The following is an 18076-nucleotide window of genomic DNA, read 5'->3' on the forward strand; positions in this document are numbered from 1 at the left end:
TTCACAAGTTGTTCACTCAAATATTACCTTTATTTAAACCTCATTTTAATTGTATTGAATCATGTAAAGCCTGTTTTCTTAAATACCGCAAAAAAAAAAAACAAAGAAAGTTGTTGCAAGTATTAAAAAAAGAAAAAGTATATTCCAACAATAATCACGAGAGTGTAGTCACACTTGAAACCATGAATTTTCCTCAAGAGCACAAAAATATATATTCTACACTATGTACTTACGCCTCAAGGATTTTCCATTATAACAGCAAAAAAAAACAGAAGAAAAAAGGGGGGAAAGATATTCACTATAGATGTTGATTGTGGTATTCTAATTTCTAAACTCTGTATTATGTAACTGAGTTATACATAGACATCAAAAGAATAAAACAGATCAACTGCCACGTCAATAAACTTGTACAACCTCAACATATTCTGGAGGCTGAGTAAATGGCAGGACTTTACACCTTAGGAATGTATAACACCGATAGATTTAGCACATTTTGCTGTCATCTTGCTCCAAAAATATACAATGTGTAGCTGCTCTGGGTGGTTGGTTCTTCAGCTAATCCAAATGGCGTAAATCTTGGTATTGTTTTGCAACAGGAATGAATATGATCAGCCAAAAAGAATGACTGTACTTCCGGATAAATATATGCACATGAACACCAGCCAGCTGTATAAATGCTCATTCAGCAGGTGTATCTGGCAACTCTGGCACAACTGCAGATGACAATTCGATATGAGATACACGGACAGCACCAATCAACCTCTCTGGTAACTCCTCTTCAGTATTTGCCTGAATTCACATCAGCTTGGAGTCAATAAGCCTGCAAACAAAGCAGTTTGCTTGCGAAAAAGAGAGCAATTGCCCAAATTAAACAGTGCAGATCCCTAAATATAGGGTTGAGATAATTTTTCCCATTTTGATTCCAACCTAGTGCCTCATCCATAAATTGAGTTTGGTTCATAACCAGCTTCAAACTAACCATATAAAATCAATGGTAAATGCAATGCAAGTGCTGTAACTAAAAAAATTAGGACATAAGAAGGAACACATTCATTGGATTTCCACAGCACACAAAGATCCCAGATCCAACTAAACCGCAAGGTGCCTAAAGTTCCCTTGAGTACGAAAGAAAAGAGAACTCTCTAAAGTCTATACCACAATCTCATTAGTTACACAAGAAATGAGAACTTAAACCGCAAACCAATTCACTGTCACATAACCTCAATTTCAGTCCTAAAAAGGGGGTTAAAAGAGAAAGACGGGATTTAGAAAAAAACTGATTCTCTAATCAAGCAATAAATCTCCACCTGATCATAAAATTTCATATATTCATTCATTAAAATTTCAAAAAACTCCTCAGTAGCTCTGTAAGACCACAATCTCATTAGTTTTGGGCCTTTACTCTAGGCTCCATCAGTTGCCACTTTGTAGCAACTTTTTTTTTTTTTTTTTTGTTTTTTTTGGAATCCATACCTGTACAAGGAAAGCCATATCAACCACCAATGTTGTAATCACCCCAATCACAAGGCCCAAAACTCCATTGGCTACTGTTGAAGAGCCAATATCTACATCAACCTACAAAAGGTAATCAGCAAAGGATGACCAAAATCAATGCAAATACACTTGAATCAATATTCGATCTCAAATTCACAAACAAATTTAAGATTTACCTCTAAGTAGTTTGGCCCTCGAATGTAGTTACAGTCAACTGCTTTTCCTAACAAACAAGGAGTGCTTCCAACACTCTGACGAACAATCCAAGAGCCCTGCATAAAGCATTTACCCACTTAGAAAATGCAGAACATGGAAGTAAGAAGAAAGGCTAAAATAAGCAGTAATTAAATAACAATGCCTCAGAGATTCACATTGCAACAAGGCCAACAACTGGAACCTGACATTCTTACAAAACTGGGGATATCTCTATTGACAGAGGGGCAGAATTTGACCAACTATTCAATTAAATATTTACATATAGCCTTTTTATCTCTACACAAGTTCAGCAACATAAATGGTGCACAGCCTTTACAATTAACAAATAAGTAAACGGGAACATAACATACCCTCCAACAACACCAGTGACTTCTTAACAACGACATTAGAAAAAAAAGAAACTTTATTTTACCTATTATTTGGGGAGAAGGGGGGGGGGGGGGGTAACAAGGCATAAATTGTGCAGTGGCAGTCAACTTGGCCTATATGAAATTAATCAACAGCTTAAATCTTTTCCTGCCTATTCTTGGGAAAATTAAACCAGAAAAAGCAGTGACAAGCAGACAGCTGAAAATACAACTGGTGTAATGGAATTAACTGAAGTACAGAAGCAGGAGACAAATTCTATGCATAATATCCAAATAATATCTATGAAAATTCATGGGAAAAGTAACAAAAAACGCATAATAAGAAAAGGACAAGTTCACTTATCAACTTATTAAAAACCAAACTCTAGCAGGCATTTTGAAAACAATCTCAACAGGAACGTCTGAAGTTACCTTGGGAACTGAAGGGATGAGCTTCAGCCGGGTATTACGGAACTCATCATCGCCATCCACAAAACGTTGCAGAAGTGACCCAGGTATTAATTTTGTTGTCACAAAATAGAACACCATACTATAGTGAGTTGAACCAGGTACCTGATGGAAATGGAGTAAATAACCTTTCTAATTCAAGGTATGTAAAGTTAGATCAAGGGTTGGGTGGTTGAAAAAAACTCACTTGAAAATTAATAACTAAAGGAAACATTCCTTTCTCCACAGCAACCTACAAGCAGAAAGACAATCAATGGTTCATTATACTCATTATATGAGGGACCAAGATAAATCCCTGGCAAAATATTATAACATCTAATTAAGGCATAGTTTAAGAGATGGGATTGATAGCACGCCTAAAAATAAATTAATAGATTACATATTTAACACCAAACAAACTTAAAAGATAGGAGAAGTTTATATGGCCAGATACCCATTATAACATTTGAATTTGTAAGATGTATGCTTCATAAATTCACTTCAAAACTTTGTAAAGTAGGTTTAAAAATAGGGAAACAAATGACCGAAGTCTCAACATCATCTATAATACAGAGAGGATCTTTGCTATCTCTTTAGAAAAAGGCAACAAGTTAACTAATTTCCAGGGATAACATTGCTTATACACAAGCTTGTGTATACAGATCAGCAGTAAAATCCAAAGTACAAACCCCTGATCAGAACATGTCAAACACCAAAATAAATCATCATGTTAGCACATTATTTTCAAAGCTATAGTTGCATAAGTGCACAAGCTGTTGCAATGAATAGTGTCAAACACAGATGCCACAATCAGTACAGATTTTCCAAAATTTGCTGTGTTGATCGATTCAAAAGAAAACAAGTGTGATACACTCATAAACCCATACTAGCCCTTCAATTCTAAATCGGATAATAACAAAATGGAATCAAGTCAATTCATGTGATTCTTGCTTTAATAACAAAATAAATTTACTTCTGTATAAACACAAAAAAAGGAATGAGAAAAGACAGAATTTAGATCTCACCTGTGCTGCACAGCCTTGACGTCTAGCAACATGGTCCATCCGATTTGAATCTTTGAACCAATCAACTGCAACAAGATCCATTATAGGTTTCCCTGCTGTGACCTTTGATTTGTCACGACAGAAATTCTTGCTGCGAACTTTGAAGTTGTTTCCATCGGATATTCTCCAACAATTGCGAGCATTTTCATTGTCGTCTCGTCGTAAAGTTCCCGAAAACATAGTTAAGTCAATCTGATCAGTCGGTTCTTCAACAGCTTCAAACATAAAGGGAGCTGTTAACCTCTATGCAGGGATAAAAGTATTACAGTCATAAAAACAAAGGAGGATAAATGATTAAAGCAATGCCCACCTGCTATTTTGACTTCATTCTCTGGTGGAGAACGGTAACCCTACAAGATTGCCAATATAGAAAAACAGAATTTTAGATAACTAGCCATAAAAAGAGTTTAGAGAGCAATCTTGTACAAACCTCTTGGTCTGACTCAGGTATTTGAAAATCCTCATCTTCATCAGAGTCTTCATCCATCATGACAGAGTTTCTATTAGGAACAATATTCGGATCGGAAAAACTAGGATGAATAGATGAGTCCTGAAATTTTTGGTTCTTTCGAGAAGACATGGATGCTGAGGTCATGTTGACCATGACTGGAATTCTGGGAGTCGCGATCCTTTCATCAGTTTGAGAAAAGTATTCACGCAACCCTGTCAGAATCATGAGAGATTACAATTAATCACATGGACACATTTTAAAGAATTAAGAGGCAAAAGCTTCTTGACAGGCCAATTGACAAAGGGGGGACTCCATAATTGTCCTATACAGTTCTGCATGCAGTCATAGACTCTACTGTCAAACTTGAACACTTATTTATTTAATCTTTTAATATTACCTCCGTAATTTAATGTTGTTCCCATTCAAAATCTTTATAAAATTTAAATGCAAATGGAATCTAAAACTCTCTCGGTGAATATATAAGAAATAACAATTGTGGGATAGATCTTGTTACAATCATCTAAATGTGTTAGTTTTAACATAGCGACTAATTAATATTTTTTACAAAGCGTATTTTAGTAAATTGATACTAAAAAAAAATGCAAAAGGCAAATGGGAACATTTTTCAGGAATGGAGGTATTACGAGTTATGCTGCACAGAAATACTTAGCTGTTGAAAAAATAATTCAGAAAGGCCACAGGTGGAAAACACGAGTCCAAATGAATACGGCTTTTAATAATAAAAACATTAAGGGGGTATTTGGTTGGGAGAAGTTAGGGGTAAAATGAAAGGTTTGACTACTCCAAACCTTCAATGGGAATGCTTGATTGAGAGAGAAGTTTGAGCCCAAAAGGCTTATTATGAAAAAGCTGATTGTAGGAGCTTATTTAGAACAGAGGTTTGTGTATGGAATGGTGAAAAGAATATTCTACCCTAGACATTGCCAAATCAACTAACCTTTATAATCTCCCACCAATATATTACTTAAATATCTTTAATTGTCATTTAACCCAATAAACTAGCAAGCAGCTAAGAGTTACTTACCAAGCCCTTTTACACAAACAACTAAATACAAGTATACAACCACCTATACATCCGGCAATAAGAATAAGATAACAGCTAACCTCTAATTGGGAAACAGGGTGTAAATCTAACAAGCCATTTTAATCTTAAATATCTAACTTCCCCTTGCATTATTATTTACAACTCCCTCGTTCTCAAATATATGAGGTGCGTCTCCATTTTCAAGAAATGTCTCCTGCCTCCGTAACTCTTATTATTATTATCAAACTCCCATTTTTCTAAAATAATAGCCAAAACCATTAAATTGCACCCACTTAGAATTACCTCTCCAATTACCATTTCAAATCAAGGTCATTATTGATAAATGGAAGAATCAAGAAAGCTTTTCTAAGAGCTTCTTTTATTTTTGAGATTTGAAAAGGTTTTTCTATATTAAAGTAAACCTAGAATTTATAATCTCTCTTAAAACTTTGGAAATATAATTCAAGGGCACAATTTCTGTTAATTACACAAGGACCCAAAAATAGTTGAGCCAGCCCTTGATAAAAAGAATCGGCAACAAGAGCTCACCAGCAACACTGTTTAGCACTTGTAGGAGGCAGTGCTGCTGGAATGATGAGACATAGCCCACACCCCATCCTTTTAGATCAATTTGCATAAGGTGCTGCACCTGTGATCTGGGCTTTCCATTTCGGGGTTTTAAAGGAGAGATGTTGAATCCACCACCTGAAATATTGTAAAACAAAGTTGCCTATTTCAGTGATTGGAAAACAAAGTGAACAGTAATTGTATTTGAAAGCAAAGAGAATTCAATTATACAATGCATCAAACTGAGTCGACAAAAAGCCAGTTAACGAAGAGATCTAGAAATTACTTTCAAGATGGGCTCGCACAAATCCTGGCTGCGGACCACAATTTTCATGCACCCTTGAGCGGAACAATACAACTGCATTATAACAGAATAGTATAATACAGTCAAGGAAGAAAAGAGAGGAGTGTGAAGGTGAAGAAAGAAAGAAAGCTATAAACAATACAACTGACCATAACTTCCGTCATCATTACGTCGCCAATAGCGCACATAGCAGAGGTCACGAGGCCAAACAAACCTGGAAAAATCACAGATTGCTACATAAATCTACAGCACGTTCTACTTCATAGATGTTGTATCAATGTGGCAAAACTGCAGAATTCATCTTATTTCTTCTTCCCATACACAAATGCAATACATTCATCTTTATAAGAATTTTAATCAAGATGTCTTTGTAGCATCAAGGCAACTCATATCTCGTTTAGTGTAAGAGATAACACGAATTGGGGACAATTTTTTAAAAAGTGAACTGCTTTCCATGCAAACAAAGCACTGGACAGAATATTCAGGTAAATATGTTCAACGCCCCAATAACCTATCAAGTTGATCAGTCAGGTTGTGCAACTTTGGGTTCCGCTAAGATCGGCTTTTAGATCACATTTCTATCAAATCCCTTTTTTGTTCATTTTCACAAGTTCATTTTGGTTTTGGGCTAAAAAACTGTGTTAAAGAAACTAAATTTTCAGGCAGATTCTAATCAAGTCTTCAGTACATCAAATTAGTTTTTTTCTATGCCTACCAAGTACACTACCTATGTTAAAGCACAGGAATCATATGTACTTTAAAATGAACAGTTAGAATGTTAGATTATCCAGTTCCCTTCTCAAGTATGATAATCATCACAACAAAAGGCATAATAAGGAACTATAAAAAGAAATACAACAGGAGAAAAACTTACATTGAAAACCAGTCAAGCTGGAGTCTATGATATATTATAGCAGTATGCCCATCCACCTCCTCAACTAAACTACCATACTGGAAAGAGCAATCCCATCTGGAAAACCATACAAGTAAAACTACGTCAGACTATAAGAAATTAGTGTAAAAATCAGCAATAATGATAAGTCAACTCAAGCACAAATCTCCAGAAATTTCCAATTGGAGTAGCCAAATGCACATGAAGCTCTAACCCAAAAGAAAACAATACTTGATAAGATCTACACATGCCCCAGATCAAACTGTTAGGTCAGGCATCCATTTTCATCAAAGAAGCAATAGCATGAAAATGAAATGGAAGCTGAGGTATGGATGAGCAAAGAAAACAGGAATGAAACTTATACAATAAATAAAAAATAAAAAATAAAAAAAATAACTTGAAGGAAAATAACAGCCTTTTCACATCATAGAATAATATGTAAAAAAACAAAAAACGTATCACAAGCTCAGTCCACTACAAAGCATCAATATTTAGGGGGCGTTGTAAGTAAAGAAAATTATAATCATTCTGGGGTAGGCTATTGGGTTCTATAAGAATTGCATCACATGAGGGAGAGAAAAAAGGCTTGGGAAGAACTCCAAGCAAATTTTCCCATGGCATGAATATAAAAGCACTTCAGAGGTATGATGAAAGTTCATGGATGAGATTGGTTACATACTCAAATCTTGTCCCATCCATACTCATTATAAGCTCAAAAATTTCTTCACAGGTAGCTTCAACCACTCCTACAGCTCTCATTGCTCGGCTACAACTCCTCGGCTGTATATAAGCGGAAAATTGAATAAAGAAATAACAAAGAAAAGTACACCATCATACTTTTAAACAACACAACTTTACATACAAGGTAATCAACTTCAGAAAGCTCTTCAAAAATACGAAGCCCTGCAAATTTTAAAATAAGATATTATCAGGCATCAGCTTTGTGTTAAGAAGAATTTTTTTTAAGCAACATCACAATACAAGTACCATTTTGACATTGAAGAAGACGCCAATGCTTCCGAGAAAATACTTGAGTATTAGTACTTTGGGATAAATCAGAGTCTATTTCACGGGTCCAATCCAATATAGCTTCTGGAGGTCCTGGAAGATAAATAGAGCAGGTAGTACTGAGGCTACTGACCGAATAAGCACAAGTGCCATTTAATAATTATAAGGGAAAAAGAGCACTGACCATTTCCAATTGTTGTTCTCCTCAACAAATTAGAACCATCCTCCTCATCTTCCTGGGCACTAAGCCTGCAAAGTTCAGAAAACAGGGTGTTCAGAAAATAGTCAAAATACACAATTACAAGGACCAGAGTGTTCAGCAACATAAATATCCCATCTCAAAGGCAGATTTTATCTTCTTCTGACCAGATAAAAAAAAATACAAATTTCCTACAATAGTATTACCCCACCCTCTCTGTCAAAGAAAAGGAAGGGATGGTATGGCTAGATGAATTGGTCAGCAACTGTGATATAATAGCCTACCTCCTAAGGTGCATGGAGTTAGAAGTTTGGGGATTGCTATCAACAATCCCAAATTAGAGCTCAAAAAAATAATTGGCAGTGCCAGTGCATACAAGTAGATATCCACAGTAACTGGCCATTGAAATAAAAAATGAAAGATGATGCTGAGACTTTCTAAACTGAAAAATACTACATCCAACAAGATTCCGGTCTCCAGTAAAAAAATCCTTAAAACAATATTCTACCAGTATCAAAAATAAGGATATAGATACTTTTTTAATCAAAGGATAGATATACTGACACATCATTAAAGACCAGATAATGCAATACTTTTATTGAAAGGCCGAGTTTAACACTTGGACACCGGACAACATGGGGCTAGACTAGAAACAACATATCCTAAAACATAATGTTGCAACCTAATGTCAAATCATACAATCATCACCACCACCACAAATGATGATCCTGCACCTTACGAGAGTCTATTGAGGATAAAATATTTGATATTAAGAGGAAAGAATGGATGTTCCAATGTCCTGATGGAGCATGCCCAATAGTGCTCTGGATCAGAAAAAGATAGGCTATGAAAAATACTACATCCAACAAGATTCCGGTCTCCAGTAAAAAAATCCTTAAAACAATATTCTACCCGTATCAAAAATAAGGATATAGATACTTTTTTAATCAAAGGATAGATATACTGACACATCATTAAAGACCAGATAATGCAATACTTTTATTGAAAGGCCGAGTTTAACACTTGGACACTGGACAACATGGGGCTAGACTAGAAACAACATATCCTAAAACATAATGTTGCAACCTAATGTCAAATCATACAATCATCACCACCACCACAAATGATGATCCTGCACCTCACGAGAGTCTATTGAGGATAAAATATTTGATATTAAGAGGAAAGAATGGATGTTCCAATGTCCTGATGGAGCATGCCCAATAGTGCTCTGGATCAGAAAAAGATAGGCTATGAAAATTACTTATCACAATTGCAGTGGGGCGATTAGTGACGGTGTATCAAGAGCATAGAAGTTGCACTACCTTTCTTATGGTTTCATACCACAAGAGCAATATATGGGATTTTACTTGTAGATTGTAGATTTCCAGTAGGATTGGCATACTGTTCCCTAAATCCCTACTAATTTTCCCTTTCTTAAGATCAGTTGGCTATCACATATTTTTACATGATTATCAGGATAATTAACTTTGTTTGGTTTCTCTGTTAAAATCCTACTGCCTAAAACATTGAAAAGGGGTCAAATATCCAAGTCCACAGACAAGACACCCAAAAAAATATCATCAAAATAAAGTAAAAATTACTATATTAGAAACATGAATCAAGAAGCCACTTACTGACTTTCATGATCTGAGGAAGAAGCATTTCTCATGGAATCAGAGCCCGCTTTGTACTCAAAAGATATGTACTTGTTGCCATTACCAACTTGAGACTCCTGGTGCTGCATATAGAATACAAAATTACAAATCAGTGAATCCTAGATTTGAGACTTAAAGAAAGATATTACCCTAGAAATTCAGCATGCAATTGACAAAGAAAATATAAATTCAAAGTCTGTAGAAAGAATACCTGGTCAATGACTTGCTCTATCTTCTCTTTCCAGATTAAAGCTTCCTGGATGTTGAATGCTGCCAACTTTATCACGAAGACACATCGGGTTAAGCTTTTCCATAATTTTTTTTGTAGCAGCGAGACAATTGAAGGACACTGCATAATAACCAAGCATAGTCTGGTACCACTATTCGAGTCACATTAGAACTACTTACAGCAAGGAAATCTAAACAAAATTTTGATGTGCCTCGAAGTTGTAGCAGCTAGCTGCAGTGTATTATTTAAACAACTGCACTACCTGGCTGAAACTCAAGATCTATGAAAAAATCATACGTGAGTAGGCGCAGATCGCTAAGTTTTGCATTATTGCTATTTCTTCATTAGTTCCTTTACATGTCTGATACTGAACCTTTCAGAAGTAGCTTCCACAAACCATTTGGAGGGTTAAGCTCTAATAAAAGTTTTTGATGTGGCAATTTAGCAAATTAGTTTGTAGAACAGCATGTAGTCAGTCCAACCAGGACCATACTGCTAACCTTTTGCATAGACTAAACTACCACCATCTGTATCCATCACAAGCATCATGGGCAGAAAGAATCCAGAAGACTAGAATATAAAGCATTCAAATTCTTAACAGAAAATGAGAGGTGCAAAGGAACATAAAATTAGAAGAATAGCTAAGTATTGAAAAGACTAAGATACACACCGTAATGCGGTGATATTTGTCCTTCTTGTTGTACACGGATAAGACGTACACCATCTGTATAACCAATTAAAAAGATGCAATGATAATAAGCACACATAAGTAGAGAATCTTAGACGAAGTACCAAAACAATTTTTTGAAACAAAGAAAACATATTCACAGAGTGTTAAAATAAATCTAAGTAGTCATTGACAAACAGACAACGAGGTCAGACACTTGAAGAGAATGAGTCACAAAAAAGGACTCTCAATCAGTCACTGAACTTGTTTATGGAGCTTATAAAAAGGTGATTTTTTGTTCCTCTTCCTACATACAGTTAAAATTGTGATAACTTCTAAACATCATATCCATAGTTCTACAAGGAGCCCACAAATAACCAAGCTTTTTTTCCAGTAATACCAAACATCTGTATCAATTCTAATGCATCTTTGATACATTTCCAATAAATAGTGTCATGACTCCCATCAAATGCTGAATAAGGAGTCCCCCATTGACCAAATTTGTGAAGTCCAAATGTATGCAAACCTAAAATATAAATCTTACAGAAAATATAGGATCCAGATGAATGCAAAAACACTAAGTTTCTAAAGACCATCCACAACTTTCCAAGCATGAGCAAAGTTCAATCCCCAAATCTTAAGACAAAAGAAACTCCCACAATGTGCAGATTTCGACAAATAAAAATATAAATGGCTAAGAAAACAAAAAACTCACATGTCCATGATGGGTCTTCAAGCCTCGGTCTTCCACTCTACAATTGCCATCAATAACAAGTGTCTTGACAGGTACCTATATAATGCATTAAGAAACAAGTAAAATAATCTACATAATGAATCCTAAACATTGGAGGAAGAATAAAGGCAGCCAGAAAGTTACTATAGTAGTATAGTACTCGTCAAAAATTTCTAAAACAATAGCCGAACTCCCTACAGAATATTTTATCATTCCCTCAATACACTATCAATATCTATTCGAGTCCTCGTAATTTTGTCCATTTTCCACATAACACATTTTGGTTAAAGCCCTTTCATTCAAGAAGAAGCCAACAAGTATGTGATTCTAACATGAAGATTCTCAACAAAAAGATGGGCCTAAAAACTTCACTAACCCTCAAAAGAAAATCATCTATCCTACTCCTTTAGAATCCAACTTTATCCATTAAACTTATTCCCAACCACTCTTCCACTTTGAATCGATTTTTCACCGAAATTCGAACAAAACCAGTCATCATTTCGGCATGATATCAGTTCTGATAAATCAAAATTCAACTAAAACCACACTCAATATCCTCTAATTCATGAATACTACAATTAATGCGAGCACTTTTTCATCCAATTTCACAATTCAACAAATAAATTCAACAAAAATTGCATAAAACCCAAAAAATTAAATTAAAACAAACTAACTTACTCAAAACTTAAAATGTAACAACATAAAAAAATAAATAAATAAATAAATAATAAAAAGAACAGAAATTTTAAAATTAAATTTATACCTGATTATCTTGGGGTTTTCTCTTATAATAAGCAAGAAGACGAGGCTCAAGAACAAAATATCTCATATGAATAAAAGATCGACCGATTTTCCTCCTCCCAATTCTCACCATCCATCCTTCATACACCACCTTAGATGATGTTGACATCACTCACTTTCACCAAAATTAATTAAAAAAACGAAAAAAAATCAAGCAAAAATTAAATTTAAAAATCCGCCAAAAATCGGCGAAATTATATCAAATCGAAAAAAAATCGTCTGATCGCTACTAAAAAGCACAAAATTAGCATATCAAAGTAAAAAATTATCGTAATCGATCAGCATTCAAATGATTAAATTGTAATTGATTTTTGTTCAATTTTTTTTAAGAATTCGAAATTCTTCTGCTCATGAATAATCAAAGAAAAATTGGAAGAATTTGAGGAAAAAATTGGTGAAGAATTGATTGATTGAAGCAGAAAAATTGATGAAGAAGAAAGGTTTAATGTTTGAAATTCGAGGTTGAAAAAATGGCGAAAGACGTGAGAGAGGAGAGAGAAAGAGAGGAAGGAGGGAAGGAGCACGAAAGAAGAGGTACGCGAGATCTATGTTTGCACAATATTTTTTTTAATTATTTTAATTTTTTGTTGATGAAAAAAAAAACAACAAAAGGAAAAAAATATATAATAAAATTCAAAGTATAAAAAAAAAAAATGAGCGTTTTGAAAAAAATGTAGCTTTTTGTCTTTTGTGTGTAGTATGTGACTGTGTGTGATGTCCAGGAACATTGCATGGTGGAAAATGAAATTATTTAAAAGAAAAAAAAAAAAGTGTACACTGGAGGAATAGTGGTAGTAAATTGGATAGCATTAAGAAATTACAAAGAGATGAAGGGATTTGAGCTTGTAATTTGTCATACACCTATTTTCGGGTTTTGTCGAGCTCATTGATAATTTCGTATATATGTTTTTCTAGAAATAGAAAGGAAATTAGAATGAAATACATTGATTTTAATTGGTCATGTATGGACCTGGTCTACAATAAATTATTGTAGACCCAAAATTTGACACTTTCAAATATTATAATCACTTTCTGGATGATATAATCACTTTTTTAGATGATATAATTATCTTGTTGTGAGTCATATAATCTCATATTAAACCATTTAATGAGATTATATAATTATCTTTAGGATGATAAAAATGATATAATTTACTATTTGATACTTTTTATAATGATAAATTCACTTTTTGAGTGATACATTTACATAACAGTTTCAGGATGATATAATCACTTTTGTAGTAATAATCACATTTCGTATGATATAATCACATTCGTATGGTACATTAGAAGATTCGGTCTACAATAAGTTATTGTAGACCGGGTCTACTCTAGTCTTTACCCATTGATTTTGAGACCAAAAAAAAAGACCACAACTAAACTAACATTTAAAGAATCCCACGGGTTGAATTATTGAAAGAAAAAAGTTCAGAAGCTAAATAGTAACTTCGTATAATACTAATGTATGTGATGCTTTCTTGATTGTTCCTTTAACCTACTTGTTAAATAATATGGAATCACATTAATTCAAAAATCTATATCAAGGTAAAATCTGAATTTATTTTAACCAAAATAAATACTCCTAATTGTTGCATGTTTTATTGTTTGAAATATATAACATTATTTGTATGTGAAATGATTTAAATGATATTCTTATACTTCGCAATGTTTACAAAATATTTATAATTCACAATGTTTATAATTGTTGCAATGTTTACAAAATATTTATAATTCGCAATGTTTATAATTGTTGCAATGTTTACAAAATACTCCATTATAATTATATAAGTAGAAAGTGAAAAAAGCTAATTTGACAATACAACTTTTTCCATTAGTTTTGAACTTACATAAGGAAAACCAAGTAGATTTGTTCATATTTTTCTTGTGAGCAATATCTACAAAAGTTGCATTGTGGAAAGTGGCTTTACCAAAAACAAGCTAATTCACTTAAAACTTTTCTTCTTTAGTTTGTGAAAGAAAGACAAAGTTGTTGAAGTTCATCAGTAAAGCTAAAACACTCCATCTGATAATTAGCTCCAATAAAACATACTATATGCACCATCAACTATCAAGTGCATGGGCCCAACTATTATACATTTTGATTCAAATTCAAACTAAAATGTTCATTGTTTCAAATTTTGTTGCTTCTTGTATTAGATGATTGTATAGTAAGATTCCAATAAATTTTCGTGACTTGCAAATTGTAGGGTAACTTTCATGGAGGAACATTATTTTCTCTATGATTTAAGATTGTCTCGTTCTAAAATTTGCTTTCTTGTAATGAATTAGCGATAGCAAAAAGATCAACAAGAACATTGTATAAATTTCGATATCAGTATCGTGAATCATGGTGTACAATGTACATGGATTATGGGGCTGCAAAGCAGTCATTTTTTTCACAACCCTCTCCCAAAATAAGAAAAAAATTCTAATAAGGTAAAAATTAACTTAACATGAAACTACAATTGTGGGATATATCCATCTCTAATTATCTCTGTAGTCAAACTTTTAAGCATGGCATATATGTCTCCTACTTGATCATGTGTTTGATCACTTGCAGTAAACACATGAACCTGATTATTAACATCAATCCAGCTACAGCCAGGACTTTTCTTCAGTCCCATATCTTTGATTTCGGATCTGAGTGTTACAACCTCGTTCCATTTATCCAAGTCCTCGTACAGATTCGCAAGGAGTACACGATACCCAATACTATCAGGATTTAACTTGAATATATGATTAGCTACAACTTCAGCTAACTTCTCATTACCGTGAATTTTACAAGATCCAAGCAATGATCCCCAAATGCGGTCATCTGGAGTGTGTGGCATAGCAATTATCAGATCATAAGCTTGGTCTAAATATCCAGCACGACCTAAAAGGTCAACCAAGCAAGTATACTGCTCAAGTTTAGGTTCAAGCATATGTTCTTTTGTCATGCTTCTGAAGAATTTCAAGCCATCTGCAACTCTTCCTGTATGACTACATGCAGAAAGAATTGCAGTAAATGTTTGATGATCAGGCTTCAAGCCATTCTTTCTCATCTGGTCAAACAAAACAAGCATTTCGTCTACAAGACCATGTAGGCTTAACCCCAACATCATCGAATTCCATGAAACTTCATCTCTCTCCTTCATCCCAATAAAGACTCTCCATGAGCTTTCCAAATTTCCACACCTTGCATAGGCAACTACAAGTGAATTGTTCACAAGAATATTGGTCTCAAATTCATTGCGTATCAGATACCCATGAATTTCTTTACACTGTAAATTTGAATACAAATGTGAGCATATTGGTAGGAGGCATGATATAATCACTGCATTAGGTCTAATTCGATGATCTTGCATCTTGCAAAATGCTCTCACAGCATCATCCAAGCATTCATTGTGAGTATATCCGGATATCAGACTACTCCAAGCTACCTCATCTTTTATAGGTAACATTAGAAAGACTTTTTGAGCACATGATACGTCTTGACATTTCATATACATATCAACTAAGGCACTACCAATGTATGTATCTAGTTCCAACCCCATTTTAACTGCCATCCCATGAAGCAGCATGCCCTCAAGCTTAACTGTCAGAGACGAACATGCTCGTAATGCAGCTAATAACATGACCAAATCCAGATAACCATGCTCCAGTCCAACAACAAACAGATCTAATGCTTTTCTAGAAGAGCCACATCGAGCACAATTTGTGATTACTGTACCCCACATGACTATATTATGATTATGGAACCTGTCAAATAACTGTAATCCTGAATCAGGATTGCCACAGTTAAAGTACATGTCTATCAATGAGGTTCCAACTCTAACATCTATCTCCAAACCAGTTTTAATAATAAGTTCATGAATTTGCTTTCCAAAGGCAAGATCTAAGGCCTTTGAGCACAAGACAATAATAGTAACCATAGTAGAAGAATCAAATTTAGCCCCTGAAACCATCATTTCAATGAAAGAATGTAGTGCCTGCGAGTAACAGCTATTCTCCACATATCCCAAAATCATAACATTCCATAGCACGGTATTTTCTCTCATACTCCCAACAACGCTCTGAAATAATTGTTCTGCATAGCTTACAACAGAACATTTCATATAGAACTCAAGCAATCCACTCAAAACAAACTCATCAATATCCAACCCACTTTTAATCACAAAAGCATGCATTTCTTGCCCATGTATTAGAGACTTAACTGAAGTACATGAGGAAAGCGCTGAAATGCAAGCTACCCTATTGGGATATATTCCGAATCCACAAACCATGCGTGTAAACCATTCCAGTGAGCTAATATACAACCTTGATTGATGAAAGCCAGAAATCATAGTACTCCATGAAACTGAATCCCTCTCTCGCATTGTCTTAAACATCCTTATTGCATCATCACTAGCACCACATTTCCAAAACGTGCTTAAAAGAGAATTTGCTACAGATATATACTTGATCACACCTAACTTCAGAATATGCCCATGAACTTGCCTAGTCAAATTCAAATCACAAACACCGCCAATTGCCTTGACTAAAACAGGAAAGGAATAAAAGACATTTGGAATGAAACCGCCATCCAACATCCCAATATAAAGCTTGACAGCATCAACATAGAATCCTTCATAAGTAAGCTCTTTAATCAGCTCGTCTACAGATGATTCATTGATCAAACCCTTGTTTCGAGTAAGATCATGTTCAATGTGAGAACCAAGAAAAGAACTACACTGATTTTGCTGTGTTATAGCAGTATAATTGAACTTGGAATTGCAAGTGATGGAAGCATGATTAGTATCGCGGTAACCATAAAAGAATTTACATTGCTCAAGTACGAAATGATGTCGATTAAAGGCGACATAATGATGTGATTGAGGAATGAGGACATTACAATGTGTGATAGTTGCCATACTAAAAATTTGAACTCCAAAGTCCAAATCATTCGTGGTGTGTCATGCACTCATGCTACTGCTATAAATAATCATAACCTGGACAAATTAAGAATTCAACACATTCAATAATAATAAAAATAGCAAATAAAATTTAACCCAATTTAGCAGGGGAATCAAAAAAAAAAAAAAAAAAAAAAAATCAAAGCCCTTATACTTAGCCATATAATTAGATTAGTTAGAACGAAGTAGAGATTTTTGCAAATACAACCAAACGAAAAACAGAGCATTTCAATGGAGTCATACATAATTAAAACTTCAAATGAATCAAAACATATAATAAATTCATAATTATATCTATATAAACATCATAAAACTTGCAGAGCTAATTATATTTGCACAATTAAAAAAGATGATAAGAACAACGAATTTTCAATTAGTTCAATAGTATATACATAGTTCCAAGAACCTTACTTAAAAATGAACCCTAAATTAATAAATAAGCGTTAAAGATTCAATCTTTATGCAGTAAATTGGTTAATTAAAATGTGAAAATGAAGTTACAAATATAAAGAAGGAAGGAAGATGGTGCACCTCGGCATTAAGAAGGCGCCGCCGGAATATGGTGGTTGCCGACGACCGGGAGTTGAACGGGTTTGGGCTTGGATTTGGGTTTGGTTTTGGTTTGGGGTGTTATACTGTTATGAAATGAGAAGATCGGGTAGGCCAAGTGACCAAGTGCAATGAATCAAACTCTTAATTTGGGTTTGGTCGGGTTATTTAACCGGTTATAGGTCCCTTAGAACCATTTTGAGCAGATTGAGTATAAAGGTCGGATTATTTTATTTTTGGCGGATGCCCCAAAGTAGGATTATTCCCAACAATTTTTCCAATTGTAAACATAATTCTTCATATGATTCTCGAACTTCTCCATCCAAGACTCCAATAGCTAGTCTCTTGCAATTTCTTTCGCAATCCTCATTATCCTCTTTTCATACCAACACAAAGTCCATCATCTCACATGTACAAACGAACATATTTGCATGTGAACTATCTAAAGTGCACTTACGCCAAACACACACAAAT

At 34.3% G+C, this 18076-nt stretch overlaps 2 protein-coding genes across 4 annotated transcripts; both read right to left on the reverse strand.

Moving 5' to 3' along the window:
- Positions 1-120: 120 nt before the first annotated feature.
- On the reverse strand, positions 121-12699 carry LOC145596652 (protein ENHANCED DISEASE RESISTANCE 2-like). Of its 3 annotated transcripts, none has more exons than XM_081652868.1 (21): positions 12082-12699; positions 11301-11375; positions 10589-10642; positions 9901-10038; positions 9669-9772; positions 8020-8084; positions 7815-7928; positions 7690-7730; positions 7507-7607; positions 6810-6905; positions 6085-6149; positions 5918-5989; positions 5614-5769; positions 3999-4231; positions 3879-3918; positions 3530-3783; positions 2713-2757; positions 2490-2630; positions 1671-1766; positions 1474-1575; positions 121-789 (listed from the first exon to the last, which is right to left on the reverse strand). In XM_081652868.1, exons 1-21 carry the CDS (start codon positions 12226-12228, stop codon positions 679-681), a joined length of 2250 nt encoding a protein of 749 aa, XP_081508994.1. In that variant the 5' UTR covers positions 12229-12699; the 3' UTR covers positions 121-678. The 3 variants fall into 3 exon arrangements, with proteins under 3 accessions (XP_081508994.1, XP_081508995.1, XP_081508996.1); XM_081652869.1 differs by having other exon boundaries at positions 9901-9966; positions 12082-12698; XM_081652870.1 differs by having other exon boundaries at positions 9901-9966; positions 10098-10642; positions 12082-12101.
- A 1723-nt stretch (positions 12700-14422) lies between these two features.
- LOC145598722 (putative pentatricopeptide repeat-containing protein At3g01580) lies at positions 14423-17904 on the reverse strand. Its single transcript, XM_081655108.1, has 2 exons — positions 17585-17904; positions 14423-17089 (listed from the first exon to the last, which is right to left on the reverse strand). Exon 2 carries the CDS (start codon positions 17009-17011, stop codon positions 14579-14581), a length of 2433 nt encoding a protein of 810 aa, XP_081511234.1. The 5' UTR covers positions 17012-17089; positions 17585-17904; the 3' UTR covers positions 14423-14578.
- Between the last annotated feature and the right edge of the window lie 172 nt (positions 17905-18076).

Source organism: Chenopodium album, chromosome 20 (genome assembly GCF_948465745.1).
Source record: "Chenopodium album chromosome 20, dcCheAlbu1.1, whole genome shotgun sequence".
Lineage (NCBI taxonomy): Eukaryota > Viridiplantae > Streptophyta > Magnoliopsida > Caryophyllales > Amaranthaceae > Chenopodium > Chenopodium album.